This window comes from Mus caroli, unplaced genomic scaffold, assembly GCF_978045245.1.
Source record: "Mus caroli unplaced genomic scaffold, Mus_caroli_1 scaffold_13, whole genome shotgun sequence".
NCBI classification, from domain to species: domain Eukaryota; kingdom Metazoa; phylum Chordata; class Mammalia; order Rodentia; family Muridae; genus Mus; species Mus caroli.
The window spans coordinates 74,368,099-74,386,648 of record NW_028227268.1 but is presented as its reverse complement, the minus strand read 5'-3'; the positions used below and the strand labels follow the sequence as shown (position 1 = coordinate 74,386,648).

At 47.7% G+C, this 18,550-nt stretch overlaps 1 protein-coding gene and 1 non-coding gene across 3 annotated transcripts; both read left to right on the top strand.

Moving 5' to 3' along the window:
* The first annotated feature begins 1,110 nt into the window (after positions 1-1,110).
* Positions 1,111-15,871, top strand: Trim7 (tripartite motif containing 7). 2 transcript variants are annotated; one of them, XM_021177193.3, is made up of 7 exons: positions 1,111-1,734; positions 2,528-2,623; positions 9,294-9,524; positions 11,792-11,814; positions 12,297-12,412; positions 12,825-12,860; positions 14,158-15,871. In XM_021177193.3, the coding sequence occupies exons 1-7, from the start codon at positions 1,216-1,218 to the stop codon at positions 14,667-14,669; spliced, it is 1,533 nt and encodes a 510-aa protein (XP_021032852.1). In that variant the 5' UTR covers positions 1,111-1,215; the 3' UTR covers positions 14,670-15,871. The 2 variants fall into 2 exon arrangements, with proteins under 2 accessions (XP_021032852.1, XP_085686210.1); XM_085830084.1 differs by lacking the exon at positions 1,111-1,734 and adding an exon at positions 2,281-2,408.
* Positions 15,872-18,292: 2,421 nt separating this feature from the next.
* On the top strand, positions 18,293-18,365 carry Trnat-ugu (transfer RNA threonine (anticodon UGU)). The gene has a single exon. It is a non-coding gene; the product is annotated as a tRNA-Thr (tRNA).
* Positions 18,366-18,550: the final 185 nt, after the last annotated feature.

Genomic DNA, 18,550 nt, shown 5'->3' with positions numbered 1-18,550 from the left:
TTTAGTCCAGGGATTCACTTGTTTCTTCAACTGACTTAATAATGTTCCTTATCTTCAAAATAATTGTAGCTGAGTTTGTAGAAAATTTAAAACGTCCCATGGTGGAAGAGGAGAGTCAAGCGAGAGCCTTGAGGTTATTATGAAGAATTCAACTTCTTTCCTGAGAGTTAGCAGCCACTGGTGGGGTTTGAGCAGAGGGCTCTGATAGATACTGTGGAGACATGGGCTCTGAAAGGGTTCTCTAAAGTAAAAAAAAAAAAAAAAAAAAAAAAAAAATGAGCCCGGGGGATTGAACCAGGGCAAGGAGCCGAGTGGGGAACTCTAGAACCCAAGAAGAAAGTAGGAGGTCATAGACCGGAGAGAAAGGGAGGTGGTAGCATCCTGAGTGGCGAGGAGAAAATGCTGTGAGGAAGGACAGACACACCAGAGAGGTGAGGTTTGCAACTCTGGATTAGAATTGGGCGAGTGGATAGAGACATTGACAAGAGAGGCTTTGAGAGAGACAGAGGAAGAAGCTTGGCCCAAGTGGCCTCCAGAATGAAAGGATAGAAAAACTACCCCCCCCCCCCAAAAAAAAAAAACGATCCGTGGAACCCAGCTGTATACCAGCTGGGGAGAGACAGAGGGATTTGGGGTAGGTGTGGAATGATGATACTGAATGAAATGAGGGAAAATGGCTGTATTACTTGTTCAAAATTAAAGGGAGAACTGTAAGAGATGATGTAGTTACAAAAGTGGACAAAAGGCCACGCTTGGGATGAGGAGGTAGAGCCAAATTCCAGACCCTAAGTTTAGCTCAGCGCAGTGCCAGGATGAGTCGGTATGCGGGGAACCAGACACCGTGCCCCCGGGAGCCAGGCGTTTGCCCCTGTAGGGCAGGGTCAGCCTAGGTCGGCCACTGGGAGTGGAGCCCAGCTGGCCTTGCGCGCTCACCTGTCCCCGACAGTTCCCTACTGCTGACTGGGCCATACTGGGCGGCATAGAAAGGCGGTGGAAGGGGGGTCGACAAAAGGGGATCGGGGCTTTGGGAACCCAGAGAAAGGGCAGCACCTGCCTCCTTTCTCAGCTGGGTGCACCCTCGGCTCACGTCTCAGCTTGCCCGCTGCCGGCCCCGCCCCTCCTCGCCCAGTGGGTACTCGGAGCTCAGCCCAGCTTGGACAGTAGCATCCAGGGACCTCCCCAAAGCCACAAGACTCGAATGTACTAAGGACACGGATGGCGACTGTGGGGCCGCGGACCGGGCCGAACGCAGGAGCCGAGGCGCTGGCCCTGGCGGCAGAGCTCCAAGGCGAGGCGACGTGCTCTATCTGCCTAGAGTTTTTCCGGGAGCCGGTGTCAGTCGAATGCGGCCACAGCTTCTGCCGTGCCTGTATTATGCGCTGCTGGGAGCGTCCCGGAGCTGGGACCGGCACGGCGACCCGCACGCTGCCCTGCCCACTGCCCTGTCCTCAGTGCCGCGAGCCCGCGCGCCCCAGCCAGCTGCGACCCAATCGACAGCTGGCCGCGGTGGCCTCGCTCCTTCGGCGCTTCAGCCTGCCCCCCACCGTCCCCGGGGAGCGCGGGACTCCAGCGGTGCCTGCCCGGGCGGCGGCTGCGCGGTGCTCCCAACACGGAGAGCAACTTAAGCTCTACTGCCAAGACGACGGCCGCGCCATTTGCGTGGTGTGCGACCGCGCCCGCGAGCACCGTTCGCACGCCGTGCTGCCGCTGGAGGAGGCGGTGCAGGAGGCTAAGGTGGGTGCAGGATGTCCCGGAGCCCTGGCTCTGCTCCAGCCCTCCCAGCTCTCTTTGCGGAATGCAGGCAGGGTCCGACAGAAAAACCCCGGTCTCCTTTTTCTCTTCCTAAAACTGTGTTTTCCCTCATCTCTTCTCGTCCCTCAGAGCCCGATGCCTGGAGGCCTGGAAGACGGCCCCAGAGACTTGAAATCTTGTCTGTCCCCAACCGCTGTTGTAACTCTGCCCAGGAGAAAGTCTCTGTTTGTCACGCCCACATATCCACTGCCACACTCCTTCTGCGTTCCCAGGGGCGTGGCACTACACAAAGTACCAAGTTCAAAGAGGAAGAACACAGCATAGCGTCCTGGGTTAGGTGGTCTGTCTGAAGGGCTGTGAAGCCCATTGGTTCTGGGCATCTTCCCTTTTAGTCTGTCCCTGGATAGGCTGCGGCACAAGAGTCGTGTGCAGCCCCCAGTCTTTGCTGCCCTGTTGTGCTCCAGCCCTCTTACAAGATGAGAGAAGAGCTGAAGATAAGCAAAGATAATCAATGTGGGAGTTTCGATTCTCAGCACAGACCATGTGATTGATGCCCTTGAGGAAGTGAGACTCCCGGACCTTTGGAGTTCCCCTGCATTTGTTCTGCACCAATAGGCTTAGTCTGCAAGGCTCTGTTCACCCCACAGCCAGAGATGGTATCTATCCAGTCTCCTGCTCCTGAGAGCAGAATCTTGGCTTGCTCCTGGATGGTTCTGGGAAGGTACACCAGAGGGTATCCAGAATTTTCTGACCACGTGTCTTCCGTCTACCACAGGAGTTGCTGGATTCCAGGCTGAGGGCCTTGAAGAAGGTACTGGAAGACTATGAAGCATTCCGGTCAACAGAGGAGAGGGAGAGCAAAGAGCTACTAGTGAGTTCAAGTGTGAGAAGCATAGGCTTGTGGATGACCAGGGCAGTGAGTGTGTGTGTGTGTGTGTGTGTGTGTGTGTGTGTGTGTGTATGTGTGGTGTTGAAACAGTAGGGTGGATTTCAGAAAGACAATATGGTATACATTACAAAGGTTGACTATATAATTTATAATATAAACTAGAGCTGTTCAAATCATCTTTAGGGTGCACAGTCATTCGTAACAAACCAGTTAGGACCTGTAGCAGCATCTTGTAATTTGAATGCATTAGCATTTCTTCACAGAAACACGTCATATTAAGTAGGAATATACGGTAAGGTAAGGAGCCACACATGCCTGAGGCACGTTCTGCCACAGGAAAAAAAAAAAAAGCAGTGAGGAAAATGTTTTGTTTTCTGAGCTTTAATTTAAGAACTAGAGGTTTCTGGCTGGGCAGTGGGGGGCACACGCCTTTAATCCCAGCACATTGGAGTCAAGGCCAGCAGATCTCTGAGAGTTCGAGGCCAGCTTGGTCTTCAGGGTGAGTTTCAGGATAGCAGGACAGTCAAAACTGCACAGAGAAGCCCTTTGCACTGATGCTGAGGAGAGATCAGAGCTGTTCCTGGCAGAGCACTGTGGCTTGGGACTTGCTTTGGTTACTATGGACAAACATGAGTCACTATTATTTTCTAGCTCACAAATTCAGTTCTTGGCTCAATCAAAGGTGCCTGAAGAATGAAAGGAGGAACCACGAGTGCCTTTTAAGGCAAGGTCATTTGTTTATGAAACTGGGATCAGAGGGGAGGCCTGGAGGGACCATCTTATGCTTTAAAAAAATTATCTATTTACCTATCTATTTATTTGTGCTTCTATAGTTGGGGGCATGGGCTACTGTCTGCCTGTAAAGGTCAGAGGGCAACTTTGTGTCAGTTCCTGTCTTCCACCTTGAGGTGAATCCTAGGGATTGAACTGGGGTTGCCAGACTTATGAGCCAAACATCTTTACCTGTTGAGAAATTTCACCAGCCCTAAGCCCTTAGGTTGGAAAGGGAAGCCCATGGAGCTCAGATATGCAGGCTCCTTTCTGGGCCCTATGTGATTGCTACTATTGTTCTGTTTTGTTTGAGACAAGGTATCTCTCTATAGCCCAAGCTACCCTGGAACTTGCTACATAGACCAGGCTGGCCTCAGACCTACAGAGACCCACCTGCTTCTGCCTCCTTCGTGCTGGATTGAAGCTGTGTGTCACCATGCCTGGCCCTCCCCTTACCCTTAACTGCTTTTATATCTGTAGCCATTGGACATCCCAGACTTTTATATCTGACTATTCATTTCCTAAAGCCGAGTTTACCCACCCAGACCTTTGTCCCACCTCTTTGGTTTGCATCTGTGATGAAGAGGACATTCTCTATGGCCTGGGTAACTTCGAAGTCTCTGACCCTCCTCCCCAGGACATTGTTTAGCAGATCCCATCTCTGCCCTTTGCCAAACCCTCCCCTAACCTCCCCTACAGCAGGGCCTTCACAGCCAAGTCAGTGCTCTACTGCTGAGCCATACAGTCCTCATTCTGCTTGCCATACAGCAACAGGTGAGCCTACGTCTGTTGCCCTACTCAACACGGTTTTTATCATTGTACCTACAGTATGGGCTGGAAGGGGAGAGTACTTTCACCTGAAAAATGCCCTTACCCCAGAGGTCATCCAGTAATGCTAGAGGTTTTTTAGTTGTCAGCACTGTGAGTGTTGCCACTGACCAACCCCTGCTGGATATGGGGGTCCCTGGAATGAGGGTTCTCGAAAGCTAAGTGGGTAAGGATTTGGCAGTGACAAACAAAAAACAAACACAGAGGCAGTTAGAATCTGAGTGTATTTTGCAGCTCTCAAGCAGAAGTTTTCATACATTAAAAAAAAAAAAACAAATATTACAACTCTTAGAAGATGTGTTCAGTGAAGCAGTCACAAATACCATCCTTATTGTTTGGCATAGTAAAGCACAAAAATCAAGCAAACATTACAACTCAGAAAAGATGTACTCAGCGAATCACAAACAGAACAGGTTGACATCATGATTAATAGAGATCATCCAAGTGTTACAACTCTGAAAGGATGTATTCAGTGGGGCAGTCATCCAAGGCTAGAGGCGTATTTCCAAGAGCGGGTTAATAAATCTTTATGATCAATTATTGTTTAACATCTAAATAAATCTTCAATGGGTGAATTTAAACTATTTTAATTCTTTTTATTTAAGGCTTTCTTTACCATATACCAAAGCCTACCTGATGACACACATGTAGCCATATGAAATTTTATTGTTGGGAAAGTTTTTTTTTTTTTTGGTTTTTCGAGACAGGGTTTCTCTGTATAGCCCTGGCTGTCCTGGAACTCACTTTGTAGACCAGGCTGGCCTCGAACTCAGAAATCCGCCTGCCTCTGCCTCCCAAGTGCTGGGATTAAAGGCGTGCGCCAACACCACCCGGCATTGGGAAAGTTTTTAATCTATCATAATACTGTTATATAATTTTGTAAATAATTGATAAAGAGTTGGTTTCCCCAGGGATAAGATCATGTTAGTGTTAGTGACCCCCATCTTAAGGGATGGCTTCTTACCCATTATTCTCGATTAAGATTGTGGCCTAGGCTACCAGGAACATGTCATAAATAAGAAACGGAATAAGAGAAAACAAAACAGATAAATTGCTCAATATGTTGTTCTGAGCAAGAGTTCCACACCCGGTTCTAGAAGGCCTCTTTCCTTTGAAGTTTTCACCTCAATCTGTGGCACTTGTAACAGATTCTACTGGGGGTTGGTGTGGCAGAGTGTCACTTGCATTTAGTGGCAGGGGTCTTAGGGTGTGGTAGATATCCCAGAATGCAGAGGGAAACCCTCAGAGCCAGGAATTATCTGGCCCCAAGTGTTGACAACAGCAAGATTGGGACACTTCTGTTTACAGTTTTCTTGGTTTGTTAGTCACAACTGTGTGCTTTTTAAGGAATATAGGCCTGGTGGTGGTGGCCTAAGCAGAGGCAGGCAGATCTCTGTGAGTTCGAGGCCAGCTTGGACAGAGAGTCAAGGCTGTACAAAGAAACCAAAAGGGGGCTGGTGAGATGGCTCAGTGGGTAAGAGCACCCGACTGCTCTTCCGAAGGTCCAGAGTTCAAAGAAACCAAAAAATAAAAACAAAGAATAGAATTTAGAGTTTAGCTGGGTATGGTAGCTCACCATTGAGTTCCAGTGCTTGGGAGACTGAAGCTGAAGGTTATCCATGAGTTTGAGGCCAGCCTGGTCTTCATAGTGAATTCCAGGACAACCAGGATTATAGAGACAACAACAACAACAATGAACAGTTATTTAGTTTACAGTTCTAGAGGGTAGAAAGCCTAAAAGAATGGCGCCCTTAGCTGCTCTGCACTTCATGAGACCTTTCTTACTGAGCCAAAACAAGGCGGAGGGCAAGACAGAGGGAGTATGTTCTCACAGTTTTCACTCCCCTATTCCCTTCCTCCCTCTCTCCCCAAAGGTGGTGTTGTTACCCGGTGTCTTGTGTGCCAGGAGGAAAGAGAGAGAGTACACCAGTGGGCTGATGAAACAGCAAAGCCTTTTATCATTCATGCCACACAAGTCGGGTCACTGCTGGATCAGGGACGCCAGGCAAGGGGCTGAAGCTGGGTTTATAAGCATAAAATCTGCAAGTGCCTGTGCCAAGTTACAGTTACAATTCTCACCAATCAGAATTCGGGGATTGGGGACTTTCCCTATGCGTTCTGTCATTGTCAACTGACACAGAATGTAAGCTTTTCAGTCCAACAGATTCATCTGGGTTTTGTTTTGTTTTGTGCTTAGGAACAGGCACTGTGTTTTGAGGAACTATTGTTGCTTTGCCTGTACCCAACAGTGTCTCATTATGTAGCTCAGGTTGGCCTGGCACTTGCTATGTAGTCCAGGCTGGCCGTGTGCTTACAGAGCCTCATGCTCCTGGGCGCTATAATTACAGAGCTTCACCACCAGGCACAGACAAGAGAGCTGCTCTGAGAAACACTTTTGCTTGGGTTGTTCCCTTGGGAGTCCATGCCATAGAGTTAGCAGAAGTACAGACTTTGAATTCAGACCACCCTGCCTTAGAATCGTAGCCTAATAGGTATGAGGATGGGTTTCCTTGCCCTAAAATGGAGTAAGAAGTGTGCTGACCTCATTGGGTCAGGGTGAGTGAACAAAAGTATCTTTGGCTGCAGCTGTGGCTGCTGCTATTCAATGTGTGTTTCTATTCAATGGAAATGGGGCAGGTATACTGTGGGAAGCCTTGAGACCCATGATCTGAGCCCAGGGCTCCTGACTTCACTTTTCTCACAATCTCTCTTCTTCCCACCTTCCTTCCTCTGTAATAGCCTGGGAAAGGAGCTTCCATACCTGAGCTTGCCCTGTGAGGACAGGGTCCTTACTTGTTGATAACCATGAGAGTCCTTGTTTACTATATTGGAGTTTTGCTATGCAAGTGTGTTTATATAAACTAAGTAGGTGAAGGAGTGCATCTAGACACGAGAAGCCCTGAATGTGATAATGCAAAGACTAGGACGTCGAGTCTGCACAGCGCATTCACTCAGTGCTGAGCGAGTGGCCGTGCTGCACCTCTGCTAACAGGAAGCTTTCTTCTTCTCTCCTTGCACCTCTGGAGTTCTGTGTCTTGAGTTTGCATTTCTGTTTGTAGTCAGGGTGTCCCAGGAGAGGAGCTAAGGCGCCAAGGAGAAGTGAGACAGGTGCAGTGGACCCTTGCAGCTCTGACTGACTGACTAGCAATCAGACTGCGCCCGCTCCTCTGAGTGACTAGTAACCAGGTGCCTCTTTATTTATACACGTCTCACAGAGACAGACCAATGATTATCTGAGAAGTACACATTATGTGTTTTGATTTTTCATTACATGTTTGATGTTACAAGGCCAGTCACAATTAGAAAGTACAAAAAGGACAGATTTTATTTTTTATTATCAGCCCTGTAACTCCAATATAAAGAATCTAAAGAACGCCTCCTCCAAAGCAAATGGGATTATTATACAATGGTCTGCTTTCAGGCTGGCGGTGTTTGCAGTTTTAAAACATTCCAGACAAACAGAAAAGGTCTGGACAGGTCTTTTTCTGGGTAGCAAATACTAATACTTAGCACCTTTTACTGTGTTGTTTCATCATCTATCCTATAAAGCAGGGAACGTTTATTGTAGTCTGTCTATCTCGTTTACTGAGTTCAATTCTTCCATAGCTATACCATGTATGATCCCCATATCTTTACAGTTTCAGAGAGTTCTAAACGTGTTGAAAAAAGAGTCCTCAGATCTGTAACCTATTCTCCTGGCCAGTCAGTTTATCAATGGTCTCTGTTTACTCTGCACCACGTATACTGTTTGAATTTGCTTAGGGGTGGATACCCCAAAAAGATTCCTGGAGTAATACATGGCCTTATAAAGAAATTTCTAGCTATGTGCATATCTGTGTTTAATGATCTTCAGGGTATAAGGAAGACTTTCAAATAGCGTCTAGTTAAAATCTTGTTTAGAACTTTCCTTAAAAGATTCAGGTATAATTTCCTTGGGAATACACATAAAATGAATCCTAATGCAGAAAGTCCCTAAGAATGCAGTGTGTACAGACCCAGCCCCTAAAGGGAGAGACAGAGAGAGCGTCAGCAACTGCAGCGCTCAGCTAAACTTTGCTGGAACTGTGTCAGACAGCCTTGCTAGCTTAATGACTCACCAAAAGGCTGTGCCACCTTTCCATCAGAATTGAAGCCAAAATAGCGCCTTAAAAAGAGAGAAAGGAAAAAAAAATCTGGGTTTAGTTATGCTGGCCTTTAATCCCAGCACTCGAGAGGCAGAGGCAGGTGGATCTGTGAGTGCAAGGCCAGGCTGTTCTTCAGAGACAGTTTCAGAACAGTCAGGGCCACACAGAGATACCCATCTTGAAAAACAAAAAAACAAGGATGGACCAGGCACAGGGACACACACCATTAATCCCAGCACTGAGAAGGCAGGCAGGTATCTGTGAGTTCAAGACTATCCTGGTCTACAGTGAAATCTCCAGACCAGTCAAGACTACACCATAAAATCTCATCTCTAAAATAAAATAAAAACAGGGTGAAAGGTGACTAATAAATATATAGAAAAAGGAAAGACAACCTTTGATTTAACCCTCACTATGGATAAATTAATTAGCACACTAACATATCTCTCTCATTTTTTTCTTTTTTCTTTCTTTCTTTTTTTTTTTTTTTCAAGATGGGGCTTTTCTGTGTACCCCTGGCTATCCTGGAACTCACTCTGTAGGACAGGCTGGCCTCAGAAATCCACCTGCCTCTGCCTCCCAAGTGTTGGGATTAAAGGCTGGGGCCACCACTGTCCCGGTCTCTCTCATGTTTTACAAAAGGAAATTGCAACTTGAAGTAGTTGTGAGGAGTTGAAGATGCCCAAAGATAGTAGAGTCCAGGTCTTAAGAGACGCCAGAGGACGTGTGTGGCAGGGGAGAGAGCAGCATGTGTTGAGGCTCTGGCTTGTACAGAGCTGGGCTATATGTACAGTATGCATGCATGGGTGTGTCTCACTGGGGAAGCAGCCTTGACCTGGAGGATACCTGTCTTAAACTTCTGTCTTAATGTCATGCCCAAGTGCCTTCCCCTCTAAGTCGTGTGCCCACATCTTCTCTTCCTGAGACAGAAGCAGATGGCAGCAGAGAAAGAGAAGGTAGGGGCGGAGTTCCAAGCGCTGCGGGCCTTCCTGGTGGAGCAGGAGGGTCGGCTTTTAAGCCGACTGGAGGTGCTGTCCCGGGAAGTGACACAGAAACAGAATGAGAACCTGGCCCAGCTGGAGGGTGAGATCACTCAGCTGTCCAAACTCAGCGGCCAGATCCAGGAGACAGCTCAGAAGCCGGACCTAGACTTCCTCCAGGTGACGCTGGCTCAGTCAGAGCCTTTAGGCATTTGCCCGAGGTGTTCGGAAACACTGCTGGAGAACAACCAGACCCTGGGAGAAAAGGAAGTAGAGGAAGGGGTACTGAGTCTCCTGGGATTGGAAGGCTAGACACGATGTGATAAAATTTAATGATTATAAGCCATTATAGTTTATTTTACACTATTCTAATCTACACACACTTGAGTCCAAAGTCTCTGAAAACAGTCCTTACAAAGTTACCTAAAATTCACCGGAATGTGTTTTCTGATATTCTATTTTATTAAAAAAAAAATAGTTGGGGCTGGAGAGATGGCACAAGAGTTAACAGCACTGGCTGCTTGATCCCCAGTACCCACATGGTGGCTCAGTACCTGTGAAAGGACCACTGTTCCACACAGGACACACCAAGACCAAGTTCTCAGCACAAAGGAGATTCATTTGTCCCCGGAGGGACAAAGGACAGGAAATGAGAGACAAAGCCAGGAGACAGAGGATGAGGGAGAAGGGTAAAGGAACAAGGAAGAAGGAGAAGAAATATTTGCCCCAGGGACAAACGTCTGCCTCTGGATAGAGAGGAGACAGGGCCTTAGGCAACTGGCAGTTTATAAAGGGAAAGGGGGAACCTCATTTTTAGGATGAGTTGGTTTGTTTTGAGTGGGCATGTTAATTAGGATAGCCAAAGAGAGACTTTTTAATTGTTGGGTTCCAAAACTTTGAGAGTTGAACCTTGGTGATCAGCTTTAGGAGGAGGAAGTGACCAATAAGGGAACAGACCTTAGCTTCAGGGATGCAGTCTATGGTTTACAAGGGAGAGGGAATGGGGGAAAGGCAAGCCCTGCTAGAGCCTATAGAGCCTTTCAACCTGTAACTCCAGTTTCAGGGAGTCTGACACCCTCTTCTGGCCTCCATGGGCACACACGGTGTACAGACATACACAAACACTTTTATAAATAATTAATTAAAAAAAAAAAAGTCACCAGACCAAGCATGGTAGCACACACCTTTAATCCCAGCCCCCAGGCAGGAAGCAGGGGCAGGCAGAGCTCTGTGAGTTTGAGAGTAAATAGTGAGTTCCAGGACAGCCAGAGCTACATATCTAGACCCTGTCTCAAGAAAAACAAACAAAATCCAGAACAAACAACAACAAAAGGCCACCAGCATATTCAGATAGATTTCACAAACCACAAAAGAGTCAGGCATGAAAGACAGAAAGACAGAAAAGACACCCAGGCGCTGCCCAGTGTGGTGGCATTCACTTTGGGATCCCAGCACGTGGGAAGTGGGAGTAGAAGTATCAGGAGTTCAACACCACCCTCTGTTCCAAATGAAATTTTGAGAACAGCCTGAGACTGTGAGTCTGTTTCAAACAAAACAATACACCAACAAGACGTTGTAGTGTTAGACCTAGTGGGGAAACCCCCACCCCATTCCCAATTCGGCGTGCACCCAAAAAAATCACGAAGGACCATCTCTTGCTGTAATTACATGAGGACGTTTAATTACGGAGCTCCGGTCCAACATGCATCCCACACAGGAGATAACGGATGTCGGCCATGAGGCTTGAAAGTTAGGAGTTTTTATGGGGTAAGGGGCTTAGGGGTGTGGAATTCAGCATAGCAACACACTATTGGCTTATTCAAACATTAACAGAAAGGTTACAGAGCAACAGGACTTTGTTCCTGTGGGTTGGGGGCTTATCTTTATTCACATAGTAACCAGTTGATATATGACTTTACCAGGCGCCAAGGGGCAATAGACAGAGGGGAGGTTCTGGCCAGATGGTGTCACTCAGACAAGATAGCCTTGCCTGTGTCCTTGAATTCTTTTCATCTTTACAGTCAAGATGTTCTTAGGAATGCCTTAACAACAGCCCTGCCCTGGCAGGCCTGGGGGCTGTTCTGCTTTGTTCTCAGTCCCGGGCCTGGGCAGTGGGCTCTTAAACAACTCACAAGTTACAATATTTTACCTTCCTTCAGTAGCTTGTCAGGGCTGATAACCATGCTAACAGTAAACACTGGGTCTTGTTAGATGGCTCAGGGAGGATTTTTCAGTAAAGGCTTTGCATATCTGTGAGGGAGGGGGCATTGATGGTACCATCACTGTGATAACATCCAGTAGCCAGCCACAGCTGGAAGCCACTGTCACCTGTGTTTAGTGGGGCATGGCTTATTTTCTGTGTGTCAGGTAAGAGGCAGTCATGCTTTCTCTAAGGTGAATGGAGGTTATATGATGTTGACTTGATTTTCTTCCATGTTTTCTTCTAGGAGTTCAAAAGCACACTGAGCAAGTGAGTGAACGTCACACTTCCTAGGGTCTTTCCACGTTGCTTTGCTCTCCCCTCAAGCTTTCTCTTTTTATCCTAACATCATCTCTCTCCTCCTGACCCCCAATTGCTACTTCCTTCCCTGGGTACCCTTTGAGGCAAAGGCCCACTTACCTAGCCGTGGGATTCCCTGTGTAAAGTTGGATTTTCTGTTTTCTCTCATCTGGGAACAACAGGGAAGAGGGAGTGGAGGGGAATGAATAAGATTGTCTGCTCGATGAAATTCTCTTCAAAGGCAATTCTCCAATCATGTAAACTCCCTACCACAAGCCCCACCTCCTAAAAGATGGAATATCTTCTAATAGGGACACAAGCTGGCAATCAAGCCTTTAACACATAGGTCTTTAGGATCACATGTATCTAAGCTATAGCACTGGCCTAATTACCATAGGGCAGTAGGAGTGGATTGGTGTTCTCGGGACTTTCTCTGGGGTCTTGTCCTGCAGGTGCAGCAGCGTGCCCAGCTCCAAGCCAACCACAGTCTCATCTGAGATGAAGAATAAAGTGTGGAATGTTTCCCTCAAGAGTTTCGTCTTAAAAGGATTGCTGAAGAAGTTCAAAGGTGGGGCCCTGGGTGTGGGCTGGCTGCATAGTGTTGGGTGGAGGAGGGAGGTGTGCTCCTGGTAGTCATGGGATGTAAGGCTGTGTCTTTCTTGAACTGAGAAGAGGAAACAGGAGTTGGAGCATAGTAAAGCCAGATTGGGCATCCTGCTTCTTGTGGGGTAGCATATGAATACTATAGAAGAATACTGGGGGCACGGAGAAGCTAAAGGGGGAGGAGTCAGGTCAGACCAGTTCTAAACAATAGAGGGAGAGGGGGAGCTAGAACACTTGGGGGGGTTGCTTCCATATGTTCCCTCATACTCAACTCAACCTCTGGAGTATCTGGAGTTGTAAGTGAGGGAGAAGAGGAGGTTTTCTGGTCGGGCAGTGTCCCACGCTGTGCACTTTGGCTCTGCTTTGTCTCTCTGTAGAGGATCTCCAGGGAGAGCTGGAGAAAGAAGAGAAAGGTATGAACTGTGATCGCCACTGTGAGTACAAGGCTGACTGTCTTAGTCAGGGTTTCTATTCCTGCACAAACATCATGACCAAGAAGCAAGTTGGGGAGGAAAGGGTTTATTGGGCTTACACTTCCATGCTGCTGTTCATCACCAAAGGAAGTCAGGACTGGAACTCAAACAGGTCAGAAAGCAGGAGCTGATGCAGAGGCCATGGAGGGATGTTCTTTACTGGCTTGCCTCCCTGGCTTGCTCAGCCTACTCTCTTACAGAACCCAAGACTACCAGCCCAGGGATGGTCCCACCCACAAGGGGCCTTTCCCCCTTGATCACTGATTGAGAAAATGCCTTACAGTTGGATCTCTTGGAGGCATTTCCTCAACTGAAGCTCCTTTCTCTGTGATAACTCCAGCTGTGTCAAGTTGACACAAAAATAGCCAGTACACTGACCATGTAGGCAACCTGCTTCCTGCCAGAGGTGGTATCTCAGGGCTTTACAAGTGGTTGACTCTGTCTGTGCCTGCCCACCTCAGTGATTGTTACTCTGCCCCCATCCTAATCCATGATTGACATCTTTGAACCCTCAGGTGGCAGTGGGGCCCTTTGGTTCATAAGCAGAGGGTGGTCTGCAGCAGGAATGAGTTGGCCTCAGGTTGCTTGGGGCAGAGAAATCTCAATATCCTGAATGAACCCACTCTTACCTCAACATCTAAACAATAAAAGACCTCTGGGGTTGGGGGTTATGTGTGTGTGTGTGTGTGGTGGGGAACATGCGCAAGAAGGTAGGCGGGCAGATCATAGGGTTCTAAGAATGTGTCTGGTTATCTTGGGTAAGTGATGTCACTGAGTGCTGGTTTTCAGGTGCAGCCTGGGGTGTAGTGGGGATCCCCACTAAGCTATTTTTATGTATCTAACAGGCATTAAAAAAAAACCAAAACCTACGCTCATTACATTCTCAGAGCTAAGTTCAGGCTTTCTTTACATCCAGGCTCCACGATTATTCTTGAAAGCAGATTTGCTGACCTGCTCAAATTGAGATCCAAATCAGGCCTGCTGTATTTCTTAAATTTAAATAAATGTCTGTTAAAGATTTCCACTGTATTTCCTAAATTTAAATAAATGTTTGTTAAAGATTTTAATACGCATTTGTTAAATTGAAGAAAGAGAAAAGAAGAAAGAAAGAAAAGAGGAGAAAGCTAAGTAGCTAATGTGGAGGGAGGAGTGTTGGCGGGTGACAAGAAGGGAATGTACCCTGAGTGTAGAGGCAGCAGTGTGTGTGGAGACATTCTTCCTTTTTCTCTCTCCTCAGTGGAACTCACCTTAGATCCGGACACAGCCAACCCCCGTCTCATCTTGTCCCTGGATCTAAAGAGCGTACGTCTAGGACAGCGCGTCCAGGACTTGCCTAACCATCCTCGCCGTTTTGATACCAACACCCGCGTTCTGGCGTCCTGTGGTTTCTCCTCTGGGAGACATCACTGGGAGGTGGAAGTGGGCTCCAAGGACGGCTGGGCTTTCGGTGTGGCCCGTGAGAGCGTGCGTCGCAAGGGCCTCACGCCTTTTACCCCCGAGGAGGGCGTCTGGGCAATGCAACTCAACAATGGGCAATACTGGGCGGTGACCAGCCCCGAGAGGACGCAGCTCAGCTGTGGGCACCTGTCGCGGGTGAGGGTGGCGCTGGACCTTGAGGTGGGAGCAGTGTCCTTCTATGCAGTGGAGGACATGCGCCACCTCTACACCTTCCGCGTCAACTTCCAGGAGCGAGTGTTCCCCCTTTTCTCTGTTTGCTCTACCGGCACCTACTTGAGAATCTGGCCTTGAAGAGCCGTCAGGCTTACTAGGAGGGGACAGGGCAGCGGTGTATCTCGGTGTGACCGAGGTACTTTATCTTGGACCTTCCTTCACACCCCTACTTCTGCTGCCCAAGAAGGCTGCCAGAGAGCACAACACAGGCGCCGAAGACTGATTGAGCAAAGAGGCTCTGTGGGTAACTTCGCGATTGCACAGCGAAGAGATGCCTTGAACCCTTGGTGCCTGCTGGCTCCTGTAATGTTCCTGCAAACTGTGTCTGAACTATGGAGAGGCGTGGCTCACTGGCATAAAAACCCAGCTTTAAGCAAGGGTGCTTCCTACCACAAGGGCTTACTGCCTTGATTCAGAAGGGTCCCTGTTTACACAGAACAATGTCAAAGACTAGTCCCCCTTGCAAAGGGTGTGGTTTGACCCTGGGCCCATCATGTATTACTTTACGTTTTGTGACAGCTGCAGGCTCTGCCTGGAGAGGTCGTTGAGTCCCTTGGATCCAGCTGGCCTTGCTGGGTCGTTTATTCTGGGAGGAGCATTGTGCTCCCCAATTAGAAGCCAGTCTGGCTGGATCTGAAAGGAGACTCATGACTTATACAAGAGGCCAGAACTATAGCATACACATATAAGCACATTGCTGTTCTCCAGCAACTTTTTTTTTTTTTTTTTTTTTCCGAGACAGGGTTTCTCTGTGTAGCCCTGACTGTCCTGGAACTCTGTAGAGCAGGCTGTCCTTGAACTCAGAAATCCACCTGCCTCTGCCTCCCAAGTGCTGGGATTAAAGGCGTGCCTGGCTCTCTCCAGCACTCTTTGGGGCATCCTTTACCACATTGACTGCCAGTGTGGTCACAGATGCCTTAAGCCTCACATTTTCCTTTGGCTAAGGAGATCAGAGGTTTGGAACTGTGATACTTAGGAGTTTACAGATGCAGCTAGCACCGGTGTAGAGATGCACACAGCTCAAGCATAGTCTTAACAAACCCTTTCTGGAACTTTCTAAATCTATGCAAACACCAGAACATGTTGATGACAAGGATTCCTGGGCATCTGCCCTGGAGGGGGTTGGGCAGGCCAGCCTCCGTAGCCTCTCCTCTCAACTGGCTTTTGTTCCATAGTGTCCACAAAGCAAGGCAGAGAAGGGCAGGGGTAGGCTGTTCCCTGCTTAGTGCTCCACTTGGAAGTGGGAGAGGAGATTGAAATACAGATTGTGAGCACATTTCTAGGGGTGTCTGGACTCATTCTTGATTCCATGGTCTGACTGAACGAGGATATGTCTGAGTATTGGTTTCTGCTAGAATAATCCCAAATGTTGTGCATTTGAGATGTGTGAGCTCGTGTGCTTGTATCTCAGATTTGGGATGAAGGTTACAGAGAGGGCGTTTATGAGACACTGTGTAGGGGTTAGCTGTTGGAAACAGACATCCACACAAAAACAGTTTACTGTGAAATCATGAGGACCAGAGTTCAGATCCCAGCACCCAAGGAACAGGCAGTGTGCCATGTAAAGATCCAGGTCTCCAGCTTCAAGGGATATGGTGCCCTCTTTTGGCCACTGTATGCACACCTTAGAGTCTGTGCATGTACATATGTATGTACATTCACACAGACCAACGCATTAAAAACAAAACAAAACAAAAAAACAAACAAAAACAACCACAGCTTTCACTTCAAAGGGAATAAGAGATAGTTTAGCCTGGTGTGAGGACATGACAGCCAGCCCAAACCTGAAGGCCCTGTGTTATTATTGCCTGCTTTGTCCCAGTCAATTAATGACACTTCCCCTAGAGTGCTTAGATCTGTGTAATAGTTTACATTCAGCTTCCCTGTGATGGCGAAAGAAACTTAAGACGGTACCAGGTAACTCTTAAGGGCCACTGACCTTTGCCCAGGAATGCCCTGAGATCCTAGTGGCCTGCAGGTGAGATAAGAGAAAGAGGAATGGAGTTTATAAAAGCAGGTACTCCTGTATTCTGCTTTTATAAGCTCCATCATTGCCATGGGACTGGGGTAAGTGGTCTTTTCATTACTGTACAAGAGGAATGAGAAACAACTGAGGGGGAAAACAATTTTCTTGCCCAGCTATCTATGCCCAGTAGATAATTATACCGGGCATCTTTGGTGTCTGCCTTTATAAACATTTCCTTTAGCTCCCTCTGGCACAGCATGCTGTTTGACTCTAAAACTGCCTCCTGCTAGCAGTGAGAATAAACTCATTGAATCTAAATTTGATTGCCACAACACTGGAGTCGAGTTTAAGTGATTAGGTTCTGGGAACAGTTTTAGGTAATTCCAAATACTGTGTTTTTAAAAGATAAAGACTCACTCTGTGTCTTTGGCTGGCCTGGAACCGTTTATGTAGGCCAGACTGGCCTTGGACTCAGAGATCCTCCTGCCTCTGGCCCTGGGATTAAAGGTATGTGCCAACCATGCTCAACTTGCATGGCCTTTTGATGATCATTAATTCCCTTCGCATCACTTAATAGCTATGCTTGGAATGACACAATATTACATGTCACAAAAAAGGGGCTTGTTGGGTGTGGGCGTCCCATGTGAGGCCAGGACTGAGAATGGTGGGTAGCTGTCTGTAGTGTATGTGATTGTGTCTGTCAGAGGGTGGCATTTGTAGAGAAATTATACATTCCTGTATAATAGCTATAATTCGACAACAGTTACTGTGACAATTACTTGGCTACAGGACAACTTAATGACTTGGCTACACATGCTCATATGAGACTGTGTTCACCCCCACTCTCACCTTTTGGGTATCGTAAGATCTCCAGCATTATCAGGTCTCTGAGAATAACTGGCCTAGGCTCCAGAAATCTAGGACTCTGAACCTTATCCTCACAGAATTCCAGCACTCAAATGAAGGGCACCCAGGGGCCTGCCCCTGGGTTGTACAACGAGTGACCCACGCCATCATCAGCGTTACAGAAACCTTAGGGCTGGCTAGCCATCAGGCTGAGGGCTATGGACTGCAGCCACTTCTTGTTATTCTTTCAGATTAGGACTCTTGTTCTCCCCCAAACCTTCATCTTCTCTGACCTCCCCTCAGGGGGCTCTGAGGGGCCATCACAAATTAGCTCACTGCTAGCATTAAGATGTATCATAAGAGTTGGTTGTCCTTTTCAAATTTCCCTGTGAGTATGGTGGGACCAGGGGACTCTAGGCCTTTGCTCTACTCTCTACTGAGCACGTCTGAAGAACCCGACCACTACTGTCACCACCAGGTACCACCTCAATATTTCTGACTTGGCCTATCACAGGACAGGGTCATCGATTCCTTCCCGTGAGCATTGTCTGAATGTTGACCTTGATTATAAGCCTTGATTGTAATCGTTGATTACAACATCATTTTCTACTCCTTTGGCAGACCAGGGCACTCCTCGTAGGGACTGTCCCCTCTCTGCCCACAGCAGGTACAACTCGGACCTGTATTTTAAAAGTCTCTTTCCGAATACTCAGGTTCCTTCTGTTTTATCTGTCTCGTTGGATAGTACAATCCTGTCGGCTGCTGCCGCTACTCGGTTGAAAGACTAAAATTAGATTTTATCATTTTTCCAACTTGACGTTAGATTCTGCGGCTGCGCAATGATAGTGATCCTGTTAACTACTCGTGCACAAGAGCCGCCTCTGTGACTGGCTCCATAGCTCAGGGGTTAGAGCACTGGTCTTGTAAACCAGGGGTCGCGAGTTCAAATCTCGCTGGGGCCTTAAGGTTACTTTTTCACCATTACAGTCCAGACCAGAACGTGAAGAGGAAATGCTTGAACTGTGTTTCTGTCCTTTTGCTTCTCATGAAGCCGCAATCCAGAGCTGAATTCCTGTGCCCTTGAAGTCAGACCCACTGCAAATTTCCCTATCACGATCATACCTCCAGTGCTATTTTCCCTCGCTGT